Source organism: Gobius niger (assembly GCF_951799975.1).
Source record: "Gobius niger genome assembly, chromosome: 20".
Classification (NCBI taxonomy): Eukaryota; Metazoa; Chordata; class Actinopteri; order Gobiiformes; family Gobiidae; genus Gobius; species Gobius niger.
Genome location: NC_136871.1, coordinates 16,012,241 through 16,033,875, shown reverse-complemented (window position 1 = coordinate 16,033,875; position 21,635 = coordinate 16,012,241). Strand labels below are relative to the sequence as shown.

Sequence of the window (21,635 nt, the reverse complement as noted above, 5' to 3'; positions counted from 1 at the left end):
TTATTGTGCTGGCACTCGGGCATCAAGTGCCAACTATAAATAGAGACAGAAGAGCCATTTTGGGAGGTTGACATCTGACGCTGGAAAAGGTCAACATTAATATAGTCAGATTATAAAGTCAGTACCTTTAGCCTACTTTCATTTCATATGGTCTTCAAAATATTAAGCTGCTAGAGTAGATTTCCAAGAACAAAACTCCACAGCCTTTTGGAAATTACTTCATTTTACTGTGAAGTATTACTAATATACATTTCATGAATACATCTTGTGATTGTTATTGAGAGCTTAGTCACATTAACGACATTATTGTGTCATATTTCTTACAGTAATATTGTGTTGTCTTTTGTATTCTAAACAACTCTCAGAGTAAATAACATAACGGTATGGGTCTGAAAATGGCAGAAATCCATAACAAACATTGGGAAATCAAGTTTGTAAAATTTAAAGACTGAATCATATCAAATTATATCATGATTCAGTGTGTTTTTCTACCGAATGCTCAGATTCAGACACCTGTACCCAGTCACGCCTTCATTTAGTCATCATTGTCATCATAAGGGAGTGGAAACTTTCAGACGCAAATTACTCACTATGAAGAAAGGTCTGTTGGCTGTAGAACGATGGACAGCTGCTTCCTGCATTTCACAGGTCGCCTCGTCGGTGAATGACCATGACCTTGTTCAATATGTTGATCACACACCTGGTGAAGTCGACTGTGAAATGTGTTTAACTTTTAATCGATAGGTTTCCAATAATTCTTTGCCCACTGGATGAGCACCAGTTTTTCATATCAGCCCTTTTGTGACCCGGGTGTCAGGACATGATTCTCTAAGGTTTCTGATTCTGCAGTCACACAGTTGAAAGAGTGTTTGTGAGAGAGCAGGTCAGTTCTCCTCACCCCTCAGCTGCTGTTCTTTCCAGGCGACATTGACAATTCTATCGAGCAGGGCTCAGTGTCTAGCGGTGTTTGTCCAGCCACAGGACTTTTCATTGACTTGTCGGGCAGACAGGAGTGATGCTGAGACAATAACAACTGCACTGCATTGGCTACATCTTGTAGGAGAAATCGAATGGATATCATTAGTGCAATTCAATACTTAAATTATACACAATTATTTATTCAGTTCATAATCTTTATGTGAAGTTTCTTATTGATATTTGACAATTAGCTCTTTTCCAAGAACCCACTTCTCTGATGGGCCTTTCACATGCTGTACCAACAGTGCAAGATAATATGCAGCACACTGGAGGACTCATGTATTCTCCTTAACGGAAATAAAATACATTTAACTTAAAGGTGCATAATGTAACTTTTGAGCTGGAAAAAAGTTAAGGTAAAAGTGGGTAAAGTGTCTTGCCTCAGGACACAACATCATAAGCACTCGCGGGAGCGGGGATCAAACCCTGATTGGGTCTGAGGACGAACGCTGGATGTGCTGAGGGTTTAGAAAAAACACAGGAAACATTTATGATGATAGAAATGAGGACAAATTAAAGCTGCCCTGGACCCAGGTGATACGTGAGTGTGACGTGCTGCAGGGGGCCTGGCTCATTCTGCAGGGGCCAAACACAGAGGTCATGCACTGTGACCTTTACAAGGAATGTTCCCCGTGAGAATCACCAACGAACAGCATGTTTTACTTCACCTTGAATTTTGTATCTTAACGACAGAATATATATGAAAGTAAAAAACACTTTTACACACGTTAGAAATCTAAGAGTATAGTGATTATTACTGGTTCAATTCAGTGAATGATACTATTTCACATGCACAGCATATACAACTGGATCAACTACTCAATCTGTCTTTGGTTGACAATAACAGTAAAACTTCTCAATTTACTGATGCAGCAAGAACTACAGTATATCAGTCACTACGATCAAAACATGTTTTGCAAGTTCTATAAAAGACTTAAACCAGCATAATTCATTCACAATTATATCTCATTAAGAGCTGAATGCTAATGGTCTTTTAGTGTAAGACCTGGTCTAATGGCTAATGAGCAGTGATGAGCGACAGACCTGCACTTGCACAGGCTCGTGAAGACAATACGTGCGACCTAAATTTAACTTTAGCGTCATGGGAGCTCAGTCACGGCGAAGGCAGGACATAGACAGGGCAGACCCAGCTGTAGACAGTGGGAGGGCAGTGGGAGGGTTCGGGGGGAGGCAGGTAGATTTTGAGAAAACGGGCAGTTGGTCCATTCCAGGGGCATTGGGTGCGCGTTTGTGAACATCAGCACGGAACAAACCCTTTACTCCACCACCAGCCGCGCGCTCCATCAGACAGTCACCCATGATGAGAGGCTGCTCCAGCCGGGCCAGGAGCGCACAGATCCAGGGACAAGAAGGTAGGACCACACGTAATAACGTCTTTAAACAGGCAACAGTATGTGTACATCTGCCATAATAGTGCAATGATGTGACTCGAAGCTCGAGGACGTAAACAAAGCGAGACGTGCTTGCGCTGTCACCTTTCCCCTACTTCTCCACGGCAGTCTCGGCTGGCATTGTACCCAGCTCAGGACGCAGAACAGACCCGCTGACATGAAGTTGAATGAACAAGGGAATATGAGACAATCAAACATTTGTCAGATGTTTATGTTGTGAAATCAGTTTTTGCTTCGTGTTGCGTCCTCCATGTGCTCTGTTTATGAGAGCTTACCTTCATTTAGTAGCCAAATATGTCTCTGATATCCCACTGCAGACCGCGGACATCTATAGTCTATGATGACCTACTGGTTGCGCATCCCTCTGTTGTTGTCATGTGGCGTTTGATCATGTAGCCAGCTACGTGCGCACACGCCCCATGTTCTAAAAAGTTAAATACAAGGGATTGCCTGTGCCTATAATGATACCGGGCTATAAGCGCCTATCAGTCTCTGTCTGGAAGCTAAAGACTGTTAGCTACTATAGAGGCTGACAGCTGCTGAGGAAGAGGATCCCTGCGCAGCTTCCTGTTAATATTAGAGACATAAATCACCTTACCCCATTTTGAACTCCCCGCCAACATGTCCCATTCAAAGAGGATCGTAGAGTTACATTCAAGATCCCCATTTAGACCATAATGTCAGGACTAATGACCCTGGCATTAGTCCTGTCAAGTCTTTGTAAACAAACACACAAACACAACAACTATCGGGTAGACCTATGTCTTTGTGTGTCTTATATATTGCCTTTATGTGACATAACATCCTGAAGAACCTGTAGTCTATCACTGAGGCAGAGGATATGTCAGAAATCTATGATACCAGAGGTGCCCAAAGTGCTGCCCGGGGCCAAATCATTTTGGTGGCCCTCAGACTTCTTGTTGAATTGGCACACAGATTGTACTTTTTACTCGTGCTACTTTGTGAAATGCACCTGGGTGAATGTTTCACTACACAGACCACCGATCGTTGGTCTACACTTCGATATGTGGCTCTCGATGAAAAAAGATGGGACGCTCCTGATATATAGACTATGTGATACAGATGCCTAAAGCTTAAGTCAGTAGTTCTCAATCTTTTGAAACGCTGTTATTTGCGACGCCGACAGGATACATATCTGTGTCTCCCATATGATCAGGAGACCCCTTGAAATTGTCTAGAGACCTCAGTGGGGGTCCCAGCCCACAGGTTGACTAACTACTGGCCCTAAAGGCCATCTATCCATATGGAATAAAAAATGGTGACATTTGTCAGTCACACGGCTGGATTAGTTGTCAGTTGAAAAAACTCATGGTTTCCACAGATTAACATAGTTTCAAAATTTATTAACAAAAAGTAAAAAGGTTAAATATTTGTGGATTTTCTGTACGGATATTATTTTCAAAGCTCCAATTTAAAACAAAAGTTGTCTTGTTGTCTTACAAGACAACTGGATTTCCATTTTCGACACATGCCAAAGTTTCCCCCTCGATCCAGGGAGCCTCCTCATGGCAGTTTTTGTGAGACTGTTAGTATAGAGATTGACTGAGAAATTGCACCATCTCCTGAGTTTTTGAATGATTTTTTTTTGATGATTTTGAAATCATCCGTCAAAACCAACACTTTTAGTGGGTCCAAAATTAAATTTATGAAAGATTAATTGAGGGCCTCATTTGGCCCCCGGGCTGCACATTGTGCCTGTTAGAGGAGCATGTGGCTTCCAACTTGTTAAACTTCAGCAAATCAAGATAAGCCATGATCCAGTGATTGTTTAAAACGTATTAGAAGATAATTTGATCATTGGCTGACAATCAAAAAGGTATAGTCATTATTGGCAACGGTCTGCAACATTCTAAAAATAGTCCTATGACCCACGTTTAGGTTGCGATCCACCATTTGAGAACCATTGTCCTGTGTGTTCAGAAGCCCCTTATGAGAGACCAACAGGCCCAGTTAGAATCGTGAGGCCGTCCTTCTGTGGACCCACCACCTGCAGGAGGAGCCATAAGGGGCTGGTGCAATGTGATTTGGGCAGCGCCAACAGCTGCCCCCACGACCCGGCAACGGACAAGTGGAAGAAGAAGAAGGATGGATGGATGGATGGATGGATGGATGGATGGATGTCCTGTACAACTTAGTTGTGGACCTTATTATCCAGGGTAAAAAACAATAACAAGATAGCAAGATAGCACATTTGGCACAGAGTTGTGTTCATTGTAGTCCATGTAGATTCGATCTAATGCTGCCATCTAATGAGTCCGGTTTAAAGCTTACAGAGAGTATAGGCTACATTATGATGCATATGTAATGATTATTTTGTCTAAATAACAATTGTAATAAATAGCCATCCATTCTTTGAAAATGCTGCCGAAAATAGTACATCAAACTATCTCTATATTTTGTTAGGCTATAGTGTTTGCAACTGTTTTATATGAATGTCAACATTCTTTTCATACATATTTATTTATGTGATTGAAACTTGTTTTCAAGTTGTGTTTAAGGCTATTATTATTGGTTTGTGCTCCACGTGCTTCATAGTTCATACATACCGCAGATGATCCTCAGTCTCAGTTGCTGAGGTACTACTGCATAGTGAGAGTCAGCTGGAGAGGGAAGCACAGCATGACAAAGGTGATCAGGAACAAGATAACATGTCTCAAAGGTCTTTGCTGTTGCTGCCCTCTTGTGTTCAGAAATGGTGCACAGTAATCTGCTCTTGGGATGTTTAAATCAACACGACAAAATACAAATCAAGGGGCTTGTTAATGTTTTCTTAACTCTCGGTTTTATCCCAGTCTTTCACCTTGTCTTCAAACCCCCATTTGTGGCTCAAGTTCGATGAATGAGTAGATGAAGTTACGCCACTCGTCACTACGTTTCGTGGTCAGATCTATCACGTGTCCCGGGAGTGAGTGAGGCGCACACAGACACAGGCACAGCTCTTGCTTCTCCCTCCTCTATCGCCATCCTCCGCGATCTCTGCCCCGCGGATGAAACACCGGTCACCTTCAGAGCATCCTCACGGACAGAGAGCCCGTGCTCCCGCTAAGAGCCCCTCCAGCCCTCCTCTTCTACAACAGCAACAACACGCAATGGAAGACAACGCACCGTCAAATCCGCGGGAACTCACACAAAACCCATTGAAGAAGATCTGGATGCCTTGTAAAAATGGCCTTCCCGAAAAGCACATCTCTCAGAGAAAGGGTGCGTATGACAGTCGGGGAGTCGGATCCGCGCTGCGATGTTAGCACTGCGCGGCTAGCTCCAGTTTGTCGTCGTTTAGCAACAGTGAGCTACGTTGTCTGGGTTTCTGTTATACCTCTGCGCACGTGGAAGAAGCTACAATCAAACAAGGATCACGCCAGCGTTTTATTCACGAAAAGACAACACTTGAGTTCGTGAAGTTCAGGCGTGTCATTCTGCTGCCATCTGGTGCACTTTGTTACGTAAGGTTTCTCCTCATGTGATGTTCAGTGCAATAGGGTCACAGTGGTCACAGTATCCCACAGCGCAGGGGGATGAGAGGGATGCGCCGCAAAGCACTGATGTGTTGCAAACATAGAAATATATACAGCAAAGTACAAGAAGTTGGATTGTGTCATTTTGCTCACTCCAGTACCGTTTATGAATGTCTTACCCAAGTCCATTTCCATAGTTCAGCTTTACCCAAAAGCTTCTGGACAGGGGGTGTTCGGGAAAATCCACAGTTACCATGGAGATCCGCCATGTTTGCAGCTGTTAGCATACATTTACATACTAGCATTATATTATTAGCTAAACGGTGTAAAAAGTAGAGGAAAAAAAGCATCTAAAAAAAAAAAAGCATCTAACTCACAGTAGTGTCAAAGTGTTTTGATGTGAACAATAACTAACAGTATTTTAACTTTTAAAATCTCCATTAGTTTATAATTGCTGCTAATCCCATGATGCTTAGCGATATGACATCACATTCCCGAACTCTATTGGCCTGTGTAACGCCTCATTTGAAAGCTAAGAACTACAAAACTGACTAGCTTTTTTGTCACATTTTTAAAGCGTTTTATCGTCACGGTTTCGTAGTTTTTTTTTGCCGTGTTTTGGTCACTTTTTAATCCCATTTTTGTCACCTTTTTATTGTTCTTGTTTGGCTTTCTTGCTGCTTTTTCATCATACTCTTGCCTCTTGCACTTTTTTGTTTTTGTTGTGTTTGTTTTTGTCACTTTATTGTCACTTTTGTTGCTTTTTCATCACTCCTTAAAGTGATAGTCTGTAAGTTTACATGTTTTAAAAATGTAATAGATGTGTGTATAACTGAGCGCTGAGATTTGACGTGAGCTAAGTAATATTCAATAACTATATTTTTACTAAAGTCCCTCCCTTTGCTGTCCTCAGACACTAGCTAGAATCCCCGGTGCCATCATTTTGACCAATGAGACGAGCTTTCCTGTAAACCGACCTGTCAGGTCCAATCAGGAGGAAGGGGGAGGAGCTTGATCGTTTACTTACGTTTGTTCTCGCTCTCATCCTTTTGCAAACTAGGGGTGGCTTGTTGGTCCAGTCAGGAGGGGAAGGGTGGGACTCGATTGTTTACTTTAAAATTTCACCATCTCCTCACTTTGCAAACTTACAGACTATTACTTTAACTGTGTGTTTTTGTCGCCTTTTTTGTTGCTTTCCGACCCTTTTTTGCTTTTAGATATGGGTAAAGCTGGAGAAAATGCGTCATTTCAATAATCTCTAGTACTTGGTCAAATCTGTGTATGTTTCAGAGACTCCATATTTCAGACAAAAGTTCCGTTTTCTTGGATATTTTGTCCTTTTTGATTGCTTTTCGCCAGAGATGAGCTGTCTTAATTATACACAGGCAGAAATTCGCACAATGTTTAAGCCAAATGAATAAACTTTGATCATCTACTTTTCTTCACAGTATGCATGACCAACTGCCCCACTCTGATTGTGACTGTGGGCCTTCCTGCCAGAGGGAAGACGTACATCTCCAAGAAACTGACTCGCTATCTAAACTGGATTGGAGTGCCCACCAGAGGTATGTATCATTATGTCTTTGAAGTATGGACCATACGCATTCGATGAGTGTTTTGTATGTTCTTCTGTATAGAATTCAATGTCGGGCAGTACAGAAGAGAACTTCTAAAGATCTACAAGTCTTTTGAGTTCTTTCGTCCCGACAATGAGGAGGGCTTAAGGATACGACGGTAACAAAGTGGATTGTCCCCGGTATTTTTAGCCTCTCTTTGATAAATTTGTGGACTAATATTACATTATTAACCATTTTAGACAATGTGCATCGGCTGCTTTGAATGATGTGCGACAATATCTTACGAGCGGAGGACAAGTTGCTGTAAGTCTGTTAACTGTGATCAAGAGTAAGTCATGGCAGTTCTAATCCTACTATTTGTCATAATTTAATCATTTAGGTTTTTGATGCAACAAACACCACCAGGGAGAGAAGAGATACCATTCTCCAGTTCGCTGATCAAAATGGGTTTAAAGTGTTCTTTGTGGAGTCTGTGTGTGAAGACCCTGACGTCATACAAGAGAACATCGTGGCAAGTGTCTCTTTACATGCGTCCTTGCTTTATTTGTATGTAGCTTTCTAAGTGTTGTGTGTATTCTATGCTTTATCTAGCAAGTCAAGCTCGGTAGTCCAGATTACACCAACTGTAACTCGGACGAGGCAGTGGAAGACTTTATGAAGAGAATTAAATGTTATGAAAACTCGTATGAAACCCTGGATGAAGTACTCGACAGGTGAGGACGGAAACCACATTACAATAATTATACAATGGTCTGGGTGAATACTCAATTCTGATTGGCTAACTGGTGTGCGTTAAAACTGTATAATGTCCAGCCAGTCAATCATGTTCTATATACGTTGGTTAAGTGTGACGTCACGACTTCCGCTTCCGGGTACTAGCAGACCGTAAATATGTGAGAAAAAAAACATTAAAAACTTTAGCGTAGATGCTGTGCCGTTAGCATTTCTCTCCGCTAACCCGGATGTACCGATTTTGGTAAATATTACTTTGATAGCAGTAGGTACAGCATTTTTGGCTAATGGGCCTGAGAAATAAGTATGTTCAGTAACTCCCCGTTGAGTTTCAGAAATATTGGTTTTGGTATTCGAGTTTTTTTGTAGTTTCACGCACTACCGGGAAGTAGAGCTGTGACGTCACCACTTAACAAACGTATCACTCCACTGCAGCTGTTTCCATAGTAACGACAAACATGTGAGCTGTAACTAGTTTCAGGTAAAACAGCTTAAAACAGAAAAAATCTCCTGCCCTGGAGTTGATGACAGTTTCTGTTTGTGGGAACATGGTATAAGTGGATTAAACAACTCGGAGCCGTGCATTATACAGTTTTAATGCACTTCTTTCTCATCAATTCTCCAAATCAGTCACAGAGAATTTTCTAATACATTTTTCTTAATAAAATGGTAGAACTATGACAATTGCAAAAGTATTCAGCAATACTATGTTTCACTGTGATGGTCTCGCAGGGATCTGTCCTACATCAAGATCATAGATGTTGGTCAGCGCTACCTGGTGAACCGTGTGTTAGACCACATCCAGAGCCGGATCGTCTACTACCTCATGAACATACACATTACGCCTCGCTCCATTTACCTGTGTCGCCATGGCGAGAGTGAGCTCAACGTCAAGGGCTGCATCGGGGGAGACTCCGGCCTCACTCTCAGAGGAAAAGAGGTGCAAATAATCACAGGGAACATTCTGCAGCAAGCATTTTGGCACATAGTCATAATAAACTGGTTTCTCATGTGTTTATCCTGAAGTTTGCAAAGAAGCTGAGCCAGTTCATCCAGACCCAGCACATCAGCGATCTTAAGATATGGACCAGTCAGATGAAGAGAACCATCCAGACGGCAGAGGCCCTGCATGTGCCTTATGAACAGTGGAAAGTCCTGAATGAGATTGATGCAGTGAGTGGGCATTTTACTATGTGTAAACAAACAATGTGTAATGGGTGGAAAGAAACACTGTGGATAATACATACACAAACTCTGTGGGTGACAAAGTTAACTTTGAAGTAAGAGTTGTTGAATAATAATTTGCATTCAAATGATTTTAGGGTGTGTGTGAGGAGTTGATGTATGAGGAAATCCAAGAGAACTATCCTCTGGAGTTTGCTCTGAGAGACCAGGACAAGTACCGCTATCGCTACCCGAAAGGAGAGGTCAGTACTGAGAACATCCCCCGTCACTTTATTGTCTATTGTCTCTTGTATTTCTGTTGCGTTGCCTTTGAATTAAGTACTTGAGCCAACTCTAAATGCAATCACACACAACTCTGACGTGCCGAGATGATACTGGACTTTGACAAAATGTTGCTTGTATTTAGTCTTATGAAGACTTGGTGCAGCGGTTGGAGCCAGTCATCATGGAGCTGGAGAGGCAGGAGAATGTGCTGGTCGTCTGCCATCAGGCCGTGATGCGCTGCCTGTTGGCCTACTTCCTGGATAAGACAGCAGGTACACAGTATACAGCAAAGTATGACTGAAACCCTGTAATGAAATAATGTAAAAGCATGTGAAGTGGTCCATGACTGCTAAAAGTATTAATTGTGGTGTAGTAATGCATTTCTTCTTTCTTCCACAGAGGAGCTGCCGTACCTAAAGTGCCCGTTGCATACTGTACTCAAGCTGACTCCGGTGGCCTATGGTAGGAGCATTATTCAGCACTGACAATGGAAATGGTAGTTGTTAGTGTTCTAACACTGTACATGTACTGACTTTTTAGGTTGTAAGGTTGAATCGATCCATTTAAATGTAGAGGCTGTAGACACACACCGAGAGAAGCCAGAGGTAGGTCAAACCCACAAGAGACTTTTGAAATGCTTGGTAAAATTGTTTAAGGGTGGTCTTCTTAGTTTGTTTGTTTGTTTATTTATTTGGTAAGGCCAGTGCATGGTCGTAAACACACATGGGACTCATGCCTGTAAACATGCCAGGCTGGATGTGTGTGACAAAACACAAAACTGATCTGACAAATATATTGTAAAAATGTCTTAATGTTTTCTTCTTCAGAGACTGCCTTAGCGTTTAACTGATGTGTCTTTACTGTCATCAAACAGAACGTAGACGTATGGCGGCTGTCAGAGGATGCTTTGCTAACAGTGCCAGCTCATCAATGAGACTATATCCCTCTCCCTCACATTACACCAATGAGGCCATAGCCTTCTACCTATTCCCCACACAACACATGCTAAAGCATTCAGACGCACAATGCACCTGCCAGACTGAGCGACGCCTGTCAATACTGATTCTCTTCTTAAAGCTGTGATCATGGCTGCAATTGACTGGAATCCAGTTGATAATTACTTTGAATAAAATACAGACACAATTTTTGTGTCAAGTAGTTTTCTTCCAGAATCCTTAAGGGTGGCTTAAGCCTTAATTGGTAAAATATTTTTGTTAATACTTGTTTGAGCTTATCTGTAAACTAAACAGTCTCTGAATCTTGTCTGTTCAATTTTATTTGTGTTGAAGTAAGAAAATCCATTCCCTATATGTTGCAGCATTGCACAAATGTCAGTATACAGTATCTTCAAGTCTGTTTAACAATAATTAAAGTCGTGTGTGTGTTTTAAAGTTTAAATAAACTGTAATCAACCAGTGCTATATCCATGAATCCTCGTCCTGTTTTTTCTCTGTTGATAATATTAATATCAGTATCTTATTTGCTTATTTTTCTGTTTTGCGGACAGCCACACAAGTCAGCGCTCTGCTTTTTTTTTAGTCTCCCATTCTCGCACACGATGAAGTACTTCCATTCATGAGGCTGCACAACAAACTGCATTCATTAACATTCAGGCTCTGACTTCTAATGACAGGACAGTTGGTGGTTTATGTCTCGCATTTGTATTAAAAAATATCAAGGATTTCTGTTTCTTAAGCTACAGTGCAACAAATAGATGCTTTTAACATGTGGTTTTATTTGTAGAATGTGAACATCCACCGCACGACCGCAGATGCTCTGCAGACCATTCCTGCTCACTTCTGATGTTGCCCTGTCACCTCCTCCTCTGCCTCCTCACCAGTGAAGTCTCCTGACGTGCTTCCTCCACCTCTGCACTTTCTACATTGAAGTTGTTTATGTTGATTCGCTCCTGCACAGTAGTGTTAAAGCTTCAGTGTTCATATTTATAAGATACTTGTGGAACTCTGATCCAAAAATATATTCTCTTGTACATTGGGGGTCAGACACCACACTTTAATTCTGGAGTTTTCAGTAAATGATCAAGTGTCAGTCACGTGCTCATTGATTATGTGCAATTTGGAGTCTGACCTCATTGTGATACAACCAATCAATAATTACCACTGTGTTTTTACAGTGACTTAATTTGTGATGTATTTAATGATACTAAATTTCCATAAAGTTGCACATAAATTAAAAAAATACCGAGATGTTCCATATTTAATTATATTTCTGTGAAGTAATTTTAATTGCAAATGACTTTATGCTGACAGTATCTTGCTTAAAACAAAATAAACGTGCTATTTTTATACATTGCTTTTGAGTGTAGTGCAGTGACCTTGTTTTGTTTTTAATTTCTATTCTTAAGTCTCATAAAATAATTTTATTAAAATGTAGAATTAACTTATATAATAACTATTATTTATTAAAAGGAAAAAAAACTGATATTTCTAAAACTTTCAATCGAGCATTTCATACAAGGCAAACTTTTTTAATCAAAAAGAATTTGTGTTAAAGTGTTAGAAGCGACATCCAAAGAGCCGCTCGTCTCATGTGAACATTGAGGCCCAGAAAGGTTGACATATCCGTGAGTAACTCGGCTAAAAACAGAAAGTGAGAAGTAGTTAAAGTCTGACAACATTTCCTCCTCCGCTGAACAACTGAACTTGTGCTTTGTATTGAAACTTTTAACATGAATGAATATTGTATGGACATGTTTTCTTCTTTCGATGCTACTATTGAGACTTTTATACTCTATAAAATAAAGAGGATGAAAATAATTTTAGGATATTTAGTATGAACAAGACTCAAGATGGATAGATACAAACACTTGATTTTATTTCGAATCAACACATGTTTTTAAACATTTTGTCAGCCGGCAGAAATGTTTTTTGACAATCAACTGCCTGTGCTCTGTTCCTTCTTGATAGATTTGGAAAGAGACAACAATGGCAATGACATACACAGACAAACTACAAAGATTCTGGCCATTTCAATTCACGCCGCCTCAGCAGCCCTGTAATCATGCTTATCAACTTTAATACTATCAAGGACCCGCCCATTGTGTTCTAAGTAGCAGAAAATGAAACAACTAAAGATTTCATTATATACAATCATTGATATTCATGAGTACAGGGTCGGCTTGAGACAGACACAAATTTCGGTGTTGCCAGATAAGTCATTTTCCTCTCATACTCTGTTTGGCCCCTCTCCATTTCACGTCTTCACGCTTGTGCTGATTTGGCCCCTTGAGCATCCCGTGGGTTTGGAGATGTTTCGTCGATAATGGCAACTTCAGAACTGGGTGGAGCGAACAAAAATAGAATGGCTTATGAAAAAGAAGTTAGACAAACCAAAACAACACATCTAAATCAATAAAAAAATATTTGTACAGCCAGAAGGTGTTTCCAAAAAGGCCATTATTGTCTGCGATTATTGATTGGTGTTTTTAGATTTCAAACAAATAGTAGCTGTGGCGGGTATAGTATAGCAGAGGGCAGACCCCATGACTGCAATCCTTCTTTTGCTCCTTTTTTTTTTTACTATGTTGACAAAAACAACACAAAATCTTACATTTTTTAGGAATTCCTCTGCAACAATACGGGCTCGAGCGTTGACAGACAGTTTCATCTCGCTGATTTCCTTATCGATCTCCTCCATAAAGTGGATGACAAAATCCACCAACTTGTGTTTGTACATCTGCTCCGTGTGGAAATTGGTAATCAAAAAGCTAATGTCGTATCCCTGGAAATCGTAAGAGGAAAGAGCGACAACTAGTCTTAATGCTTTCTTCTTTTTTAAACACAACATAGCAATTATAGATCCAACTTTTTAAAACTCCTTATACATTTGCAGTATCTTACCTCAACAGGCTTCCTCCGCAGGATAAAAAAGTTTTCGGCTCTCATCATCATGAAGCGCATGAATTTATGGCAGAGGATTTTTTCTATCTCATCAGCCTGAAGGTTGAGGCAGGATGATTATCATGTTTACCTTTTTTTTTAAATCTTGTATTATCACAAAGTACATAGAGCAGATGTTTGTAGTTACCTGCTTGACAGCGATGCTGACTCTGACTGAGTTAATGGATCCCTCGATAAGCACCTTCTCCTTGTCATTGCGGCTGATCACTACAGGCTGGAGTAAAAGTTCCTTACTGCTCCTGTTGTCCCAGATAAACATGAGAATTCCATTAGACGGTGAAATGACATATAATTAAATAACACTCAACAAGTTAAGACAGAACATTTGCCTGGTATGATTATAGTTAAATCATATGAAGCAATATTTTAGGTGACAAAAGTGATGATACTTGAATTCATTCTTCCATTAATACACTAGTAAACTTTATGCATTTCACCTGCAAGTCTAAATCATCTTTAACACATAGTTGATTAAGCTTTACTTCAATGAACACAAAAAGGGGTGGTCACAGCAGAGGACATCATTATAATGAGTATGTAACACTTTATAATTGTCCAATAAAAGCAGAACAGACATGGTTCCCGTGGGGCAATTTGCTTTCGGCCCTGATTTACATATTTAATAGCAGAAAAACAAATAACAGTGCAAACTACAATGAAAAGTTCAGACATGATAACGTGTGCCAACATCTGCAAGGAAAACCTGCCCGTGCTTGTCTTTTCTAAACCTTTGTGAATGTCTTGCATGCTTGTACAGGTCTGTACACGCCTGAAGGTTCAAACTAATCTGAGAATAGCCTCAAACTACACACTCTAAAGCAGGGACATACCTGACTTCCACCTCGGGCTTGTTGTGGCGTTCCACCACTTGAGATGAGAAGTTCTCCAGACAGAGGGCAGCCTGCAGAGTGGCCTTCACAGCATTCAAGTAGGGGCGTAAAGTTGCCGTCTGCAGAAAACAAAAAATAAGACCGGGAAGATGCATGAATTTGAACTTAATCTAATCACTTGTTTTGAAGTAGTTGCTCATTTTCTGATAGATTTCACTGTCATATGCAAAAGCACCTAGAACCTAATGTTTTTAAGATGTTATGAAGCACTGCTTTTGTAAAATATTACGCCTTGGTTCTTTTATAATGGACATAAATGCTGTGCTTCAAATGAAAACTAAACTCACTTCTCACAGCATGCATGCTCATTGTGTAAACAAAGCACTACTTTGCTAGAGGACTGTCATCAACTTCTCTCTGGATTTGAGGATACATGGTACAGTGGTATGCAACTGTATCATGCAAAACTCATCCCTTTCTCTTGCTCATGTATAAAGTGAAAAGATTGAAGATGGGTTTGCAGTGGAAATAGCCTCCTAGAGAAATAATAGTGACAATATAAGAAATATGAAGGTGATTATTGATCTGCTTCATGTCTCTGTCAGGGATGCAAGAGTCAAGCCTCACAACACCTTTTAAAAACATCCAAAGCAGCAACACGGTATTATGTAGCTAGTCAGAATATAGACTTGTATGAAAGGTTTGTCAAGTTAAAAGATAAAGATAAAGCAAGCGTTAGAGGATACATTACCATTTTGGAGCTGTAGAGGACGGAAGTTCCACTGCCACGCCTGGGACTCTGCTTCCGTAAATCCTACATCGTCGATGAAAAAGGGTGCGCTTGTTTTTAGAGGAAGCAGAAGCCTCGTTCACAACCCGCTCTGGCCATCGCGGCGCTTACGCGGTGCGCAAAACAAAGCAACCGTAATCTGTAACTCTATATAAGGACATAAAACGCCGGCATGATGAATGATCATTTTTGATATATATATTTGAAATTAAAAACGTGCAACATAAAGTAGTTTGATTGAAAAACAAATAACTTCCTTTTTTTTTTAATTGTTTCTTTCGGTGTTTTTTTCTTTTCTTTTGCAGCGCTTCATGGTTTGTTCCGGTCATACCATCTTACGCTGAGATCATCACACAGATTTCTTAGTTTTTCCTGTTTAACATATTTGTTTTGCTTCATATTTGTGTGATTTACCATTAATTTATTTTAGTGTGTAGTATTTATTTGTTTACTATTGTATGAATCATTTTAATGTACTTGTAAATATGACTTAGTAAAATTTCGACCCCCCCATAGGCACCTAATGGTCTATTCCATCATGGACGCCATCCGTTGACGGTAAAAAAAAATTCTCTTTAACGTTTATAATTTTGCTTAATTCCCGCATTATATTGTATTTATCGGTTTTAATGGTTAAATAGTAGGTACGCAAGCTACCCGCGCATTATTGTTATATTACAGTGTGTTTTAAAAGCATAAAAAGCGTTTTGTTGCTGATTCGGGCCCAAAGGCAAAGCAGCAATGGCGTGTACGTGAGTTTACGTAAGTGCGTGAGTGTGGGTGTGTGAGTGAGATGGAGAAGATGCATACATCTGTTTTATCAGCGCTAATAGTTGACGCTTCTGTGTTTTCCTTCTACACAGGTGACATAACAGAGGTGTGTTGCTCAGCCTGTGACTCTCAGCATCATGAGTGAACTTAAGGACTGCCCTCCTCTGAAGTACTACGATTTCAAGCCCGTGGAGCACGTGAAGGTGTGCCCACGATACACAGCTGTGCTCGGCCGCTCAGAGGACGATGGCATCGGGATTGAAGAACTGGACACTCTGCAGCTAGAACTGGAGACCCTCCTGTCGTCAGCCAGCCGCCGCCTCAGAGCTTTAGAAGAACAGAGACAGGTAGGGCTGGATGGGACAATTCAAAGGCAGAGCCTAAGTGCTGGCTCTGTTGTCCTGGAGTTTTGCATGGTAGAAAAGGGGTCTCAAGTCTATATAAGTACTGGGTTGTTTTAGCTCTCGGGGTTTCACCTCACATCTCAAAAGGTTTTGTCAGTAGGGCTTGGTATCTAGCAAAAAACATGTACTAAAGTTTTAATTCCTTGTGTGTCCTGAAACGGCACTAAAGAAAGTTACTTGGTTGTTCCATCTCAAATCAGTGATAAAAAATGTAATTGGAATAAAGGAAAGGGATAAAATGATAAATAATAATTTAAAAAAAGGTTGGGATCCATAGAACTATAGCACCACCAGTCACTAATCCCATTGAAGAAGAAGCTCTGTATTTTAGTTTATTTCGGGTCTCGCTAAATTTCAGATTCTCACGGACTGGCAAGACAAGAAAGGAGACAAGCGGTTTCTGAAGACTGATAAAGACCCAGATCCTGCTGCCACATCCCGGCATAAACCAAAAAAACAGAAGTTGGATGGCAAAGGAAGCCATGCCCCTGGTCCTGGCCCAGGTAGACCAAAGTCGAAGAACATCCAGCCCAAGGTTCAGGAGTATGAATTTACAGAAGATCCACAGGACATTCCACGTGTTCCCAAGAATGACGCCCCTAACAGGTAAACCAAGGTCATATCATTAGTTTGCTCAACAGTGAATTCCAGTAATGCCAAGCTTTTTCCTTAGATTTTGGGCGTCAGTGGAACCATATTGTGCTGATATCACAAATGAGGAGATCCGATTGTTAGAGGAACTTTTAAAGCCCCCAGACGATGAGGCAGAGTATTTCAAAGTATGACAATAACAAATGTACTCTTAGTTTAATTTATCCCTGCGTTTTGTTTCATTTAAGCCATTTGTTATTGTTTTTAGATACCAGCCTTAGGAAAACACTACTCTCAGCGGTGGGCTCAGGAGGATCTGCTGGAGGAGCAGAGGGAAGGAGCACGAGCCAATGATAAGAAGAAAAATCTAATGGGCGGGCCATTGTCGGAGCTGGATGCAAAGGGTAAAGTGACTTCTTGCACAGTTCATATTCTTACTTTTATGGAAGTAGTTCTTCTCACACCAAGGACCACCTGATAAAATATTTCTCCTCATATCTGGACTTGAAAGGGTCGAAAAGAAATCTAAATCGGACAAAATCTTAACGATAACATAGCGATTATTACAGCGTAATTATAATTATTACAGTATAACTAAATGAAGTTGAAAACTACAGTTGACCCCGAGTACTATTTGAAGATGTCCAAGTACCACCAGTGGTACATGTACCACAGTTTGAAAGACAATGCTTTAAGGGTCAAAGATTCTACAGTACGTTTTCACTGATGGACCAAGATGGTGCTTTTGTGACCTAAAGCAGTGGCTCTCGACTGTTGAAGCAATGAATGGCTGCGAGCCAGGCTAATTTCACTCATGCTTGATAAATTCTGTTTGTTTCTTTGTTGTTGTTGATGTCTTTAGATGTGGACTCACTCCTAAAGAAGTCTGAATCTCAGCATGAATCTCCAGAAGATGGTTGTCCTTTTGGTCCTCTGACCCAGCGTCTGCTACAGGCTCTTGTAGAGGTAACGTCAACAATCACTCTCATTCATCCTTGGCTTGAAAACATATGAAAATGGCTGTGCGATTCTTGTAGGAGAACATTATATCCCCTATGGAGGATTCTCCCATCCCAGACATTACTGGGAAAGATGCTAATGATGGAGCTGGAACTTCTCCCCGAAGCCAAGGAAAATCTTTCAGGTGAGCGCATGTAAAGTAGTCATACCGACAGAAACTTTTTTGAGTCTCATCTTACTCATGTAATAACCTATATTTAAAAAAAACATTGCTCGAAAGAAAGGGTAAAACTGGTAAAGATCTTTTACTACAATGACAAAGTTTGTTTGATTTGTCCAGAATTTAAAAAATAAAAAATAAAACTTTATAGTGCTGAGATTTGGATTAGCTGCAGAAAAGCTTCTTTCACTTAAAATAAAATAGAAATAAATGATTTAATTATAAATGAATATATTATTTGTAGTATCATATGTGTGTGTTCCAAATAGTTTATCTCTTTGGTTTCTTTTAGCATTTTGAAACTACTTGCATTGTGGTTTTGATCCACCTGAATGCACAATGTTTTAGGATTTTGTATTTTTCCATGTGAACAGAAGTGTGAACTGAAAACATTATGAGACCCAAAAGGCGTCGCTCACCGCTCCCCTGTTTTGTGCAGTGTCCCCCACACGCGTTCACTGGAGGCCAGGATCAAAGAGGAGCTGGTAGCACAGGGGCTGCTGGACTCTGAGGAGCGGCCGGGCCCTGGTGGAGATTCAGAGGATGAGGTTCTGGCTGAGCTCCAGAAGAGACAGACCGAGCTCAAAGCCCTGAGCGCTCACAATAGAGCTCGCAAACAGGAGCTGCTCCGGTAAGTGCTAGGGTTTTCTGTTTAACTCTTTATGAACTTTTAAATAAAAAAGAAAAATTCATGAAGTTGTTGGACAAGCGTAAGAAGAATTTGTGTCAATATTAAAAAAGAAAGAAAGCCTTGATTATTATGTTAAAACAAAAATAAACATGATCAAAGTTAAAATTCTGTAGAGAATATCCCCTCAATGGTTTTGGTGAACATTACAAACAAACAACATAGGATTAATTGTACTTTATTTCTTACTCTAGTTTGGCAAAGGAGGAGATGCGCAAACAGGAGCTGAGGCAGCGAGTACGAGTGTCGGACAACGAGGTCATGGAGGCGTTTCGGCGAATCATGGCAGCTCGGCAAAAAAAACGCACACCGAGCAAGAAGGAGAAAGACCAAGCTTGGAAAGCACTGAAAGAGCGAGAAAGCATCTTGAAATTACTCGATGGATAGAGATCAATGTACACAATTCCACAGAACAAGGGACTAATGATCGTAAATGTTGTTACATGATCAATAAGCTGAGCCCAGTACGTGTTATTAACAGCATAAAGCCAATTTCATCAGTGATGTCCTCTAGCAGAGACCCATTTGTAGTTTCAATTTTATATTTGTTTTCTTTGTTGAGTGATTATGCCTTTTTCATTTTAATTTTGTGATACTGTATAAAAAACATGTGATTTAATGAAATATTTGTGAATAGAATATGTTCTGCATCTTCTGTCAAGTTAAAGTTTACATATGGCCCTGACTGGAGCCATGTGTTAACCGAGGTTATTGTAATTGTGTTAATGATATGCAAATGTGGAGGTGCACAATTGGCTGTAATCACACTTACAGAAGTAGTTGGTCAGCACATCCCATGTTATTGGTAACCACAGTAACCATGTGTATTGTAAAATGTAGAAACATAAAAACACCACTAGATGGCAGCACGTTCATTTGGGACGGTCCAGGGAAGGCCCAACTCCTTGAAAATGTGTCTCAATTCTCAAGGAAAAGGGTCAAATGAACCCCATTCTTGCGCCAAAATGTGTAGTAAATGATACACATGCAATAAAAGACTGGAGGGAGAGCACACGCTGAAAATAGTACAGAGGCAACATTTTTATTCAACAACTTGATTCATAATTTTGGCTTGATGGTCTTATACACGTGTCTTTACAGTCAAAACCTCTTCCCTATAGTTTTATGACATTGCAACATATTACATGCAGTGTAGTTCAACATCCCTGATCAAGCTGTAGACAGAAAGCCTAATATCCTCATATCAGACATGCAGACCAATAATAACCTTGCGAATAAAAGCTTTTATTAGCGCGCAGGTCTATTCAGCACCGCTCACAGGTGAATGGCTGCTGAATGGGCTGGTGCAGCGGCGGCCCCTCCAGGCTGGGAGCAGCAGATGATCCTTTTGTTGGTTTGTTGTCTCTCGAGCTTCACTCAAGGCAGGTGGGTTTTGTGTTCAGCGCTTATGTCTCTTACACGTTCACTGATGCTCATCTACTGTTTGCTTATTCCACATTTACTCCGCCCTGTGTTGTCCCGAAGCACCCAGGCCTCTGCAGTCCATGTGGCAGATTGACTTGGTGAGTGATTGTGGGCATTCTCAAAATGATTGGCTTATGGAGGCTTCTGTAAACACTTGTGAAGCAGGTGAGGCCGTGATTAACTATTCCTGAATATATGAGGCTACATTATTCTGCTCATTGGGAAGCCATGTAGACTTCAGAAAATGACAGTGTTAGTGTTTAACCCACGTGCAGCAGCATCATGGCATCACAAATGCAGAAAGCTGTTGTCAACACAGACCAGGCATTCATTCTGATGTTAAAGGAGACTTCAAATTGAATTAAGGAGACTAAAAGTAGTTTGTAGGCCTACATCACCCAAATCTCTGCAAATATTTTGGCAAATTGCATTAAGTGCATTCTTTCCCCCAATAAAAAGTGTCCATAGAGGCTACAAACAGCTAAAGAAACAACGTTGAATGAACTTTTTTCTAGTCAAAAAGTCAAATTAAGATATATTCATTTGAGTAGAGATTTGTGTATACATAAAACATTTTCAGGAGTTATAGATATCTCTAAGCAGAATTAAACTATGTGTAAGTCAAAATTTGGTTGTAGATGATCTAGAGCTAGATTCATTACTACTCGTAATCACAGACTGTATATAATATAATAGGATATCCCTAACTGAACTAGACTAGTCGTAATGACATCATCCATAGAAATGAATGGGAGATTCTGTGTCATTTGTACTTATTGAAATGATGTCATGTATATCCAAAATTACCCCTCCTGGAACCGCCACCTTAACGTGGTGGAGGGGTTTGAGCCCCCGAATGATCCTGGGAGCTCTGTTGTCGGGGGCTTCGTGCCCCTGGTAGGGTCTCCCATGGCAAACAGGTCCTAGGTGGCGGGTCAGACCAAGAGTGGTTCAGAAGCCCCTTATGAGAGACCAACAGGCCCGATTAATCGTGAGGCCGTCCTTCTGTGGACCCACCACCTGCAAGAGGAGCCATAAGGGGCCCGGTGCAATGTGATTTAGGCAACTGCAACAGCCCTACGACCCGGAAACGGAAAAGTGGAAGATGGATGGATATCCAAAGTTATATTGAGTAGTAGAAATGTTATTATGGATATCAGAAATTGTAGTTATTCTAGTGAAAACTGCATTTGAGGTATCTGTATTGCATATCTGGACTTTTTATTAGATGTAAAAATGGCTTGGCACAGCCTTCCAGCCCTGCCCTGAGTGAAGCGTGTTTACATGAAAACTCTCTCCAAAAACCCTCTTCATTGGCTCTTTGTTTTGCCGGTTTTGTATGAACCCCGGTTCCTCCTACTCCACCTCCACGCTGCGTTCCTCAGCTGGAGGGATTTCACATAATTCTGTTC

General features: G+C 40.7%; 3 protein-coding genes across 6 annotated transcripts; 2 read left to right on the top strand and 1 right to left on the bottom strand.

The window, feature by feature from the left end:
- The first annotated feature begins 2,167 nt into the window (after positions 1 to 2,167).
- On the top strand, positions 2,168 to 11,708 carry pfkfb4a (6-phosphofructo-2-kinase/fructose-2,6-biphosphatase 4a). Of its 3 annotated transcripts, none has more exons than XM_079578288.1 (13): positions 2,168 to 2,351; positions 7,315 to 7,431; positions 7,504 to 7,600; positions 7,683 to 7,746; positions 7,823 to 7,954; positions 8,035 to 8,156; positions 8,908 to 9,115; positions 9,202 to 9,348; positions 9,498 to 9,602; positions 9,767 to 9,896; positions 10,024 to 10,086; positions 10,165 to 10,229; positions 10,499 to 10,939. In XM_079578288.1, exons 1-13 carry the CDS (start codon positions 2,297 to 2,299, stop codon positions 10,556 to 10,558), a joined length of 1,365 nt encoding a protein of 454 aa, XP_079434414.1. In that variant the 5' UTR covers positions 2,168 to 2,296; the 3' UTR covers positions 10,559 to 10,939. The 3 variants fall into 3 exon arrangements, with proteins under 3 accessions (XP_079434414.1, XP_079434413.1, XP_079434412.1); XM_079578287.1 differs by lacking the exons at positions 2,168 to 2,351; positions 10,499 to 10,939 and adding exons at positions 5,286 to 5,612; positions 11,368 to 11,708; XM_079578286.1 differs by lacking the exon at positions 2,168 to 2,351 and adding an exon at positions 5,286 to 5,612 and having other exon boundaries at positions 10,499 to 10,937.
- A 734-nt stretch (positions 11,709 to 12,442) lies between these two features.
- arpc4l (actin related protein 2/3 complex, subunit 4, like) lies at positions 12,443 to 15,265 on the bottom strand. Its single transcript, XM_079578897.1, has 6 exons — positions 15,126 to 15,265; positions 14,375 to 14,493; positions 13,672 to 13,783; positions 13,485 to 13,580; positions 13,195 to 13,365; positions 12,443 to 12,921 (listed from the first exon to the last, which is right to left on the bottom strand). The coding sequence occupies exons 1-6, from the start codon at positions 15,126 to 15,128 to the stop codon at positions 12,916 to 12,918; spliced, it is 507 nt and encodes a 168-aa protein (XP_079435023.1). The 5' UTR covers positions 15,129 to 15,265; the 3' UTR covers positions 12,443 to 12,915.
- Positions 15,266 to 15,705: 440 nt separating this feature from the next.
- tada3l (transcriptional adaptor 3-like) lies at positions 15,706 to 19,483 on the top strand. 2 transcript variants are annotated; one of them, XM_079578258.1, is made up of 10 exons: positions 15,706 to 15,722; positions 15,846 to 15,926; positions 16,028 to 16,282; positions 16,698 to 16,945; positions 17,013 to 17,118; positions 17,199 to 17,334; positions 17,793 to 17,896; positions 17,968 to 18,074; positions 18,550 to 18,741; positions 18,993 to 19,483. In XM_079578258.1, exons 3-10 carry the CDS (start codon positions 16,073 to 16,075, stop codon positions 19,183 to 19,185), a joined length of 1,296 nt encoding a protein of 431 aa, XP_079434384.1. In that variant the 5' UTR covers positions 15,706 to 15,722; positions 15,846 to 15,926; positions 16,028 to 16,072; the 3' UTR covers positions 19,186 to 19,483. The 2 variants fall into 2 exon arrangements, with proteins under 2 accessions (XP_079434384.1, XP_079434383.1); XM_079578257.1 differs by lacking the exon at positions 15,706 to 15,722 and having other exon boundaries at positions 15,748 to 15,926.
- Positions 19,484 to 21,635: the final 2,152 nt, after the last annotated feature.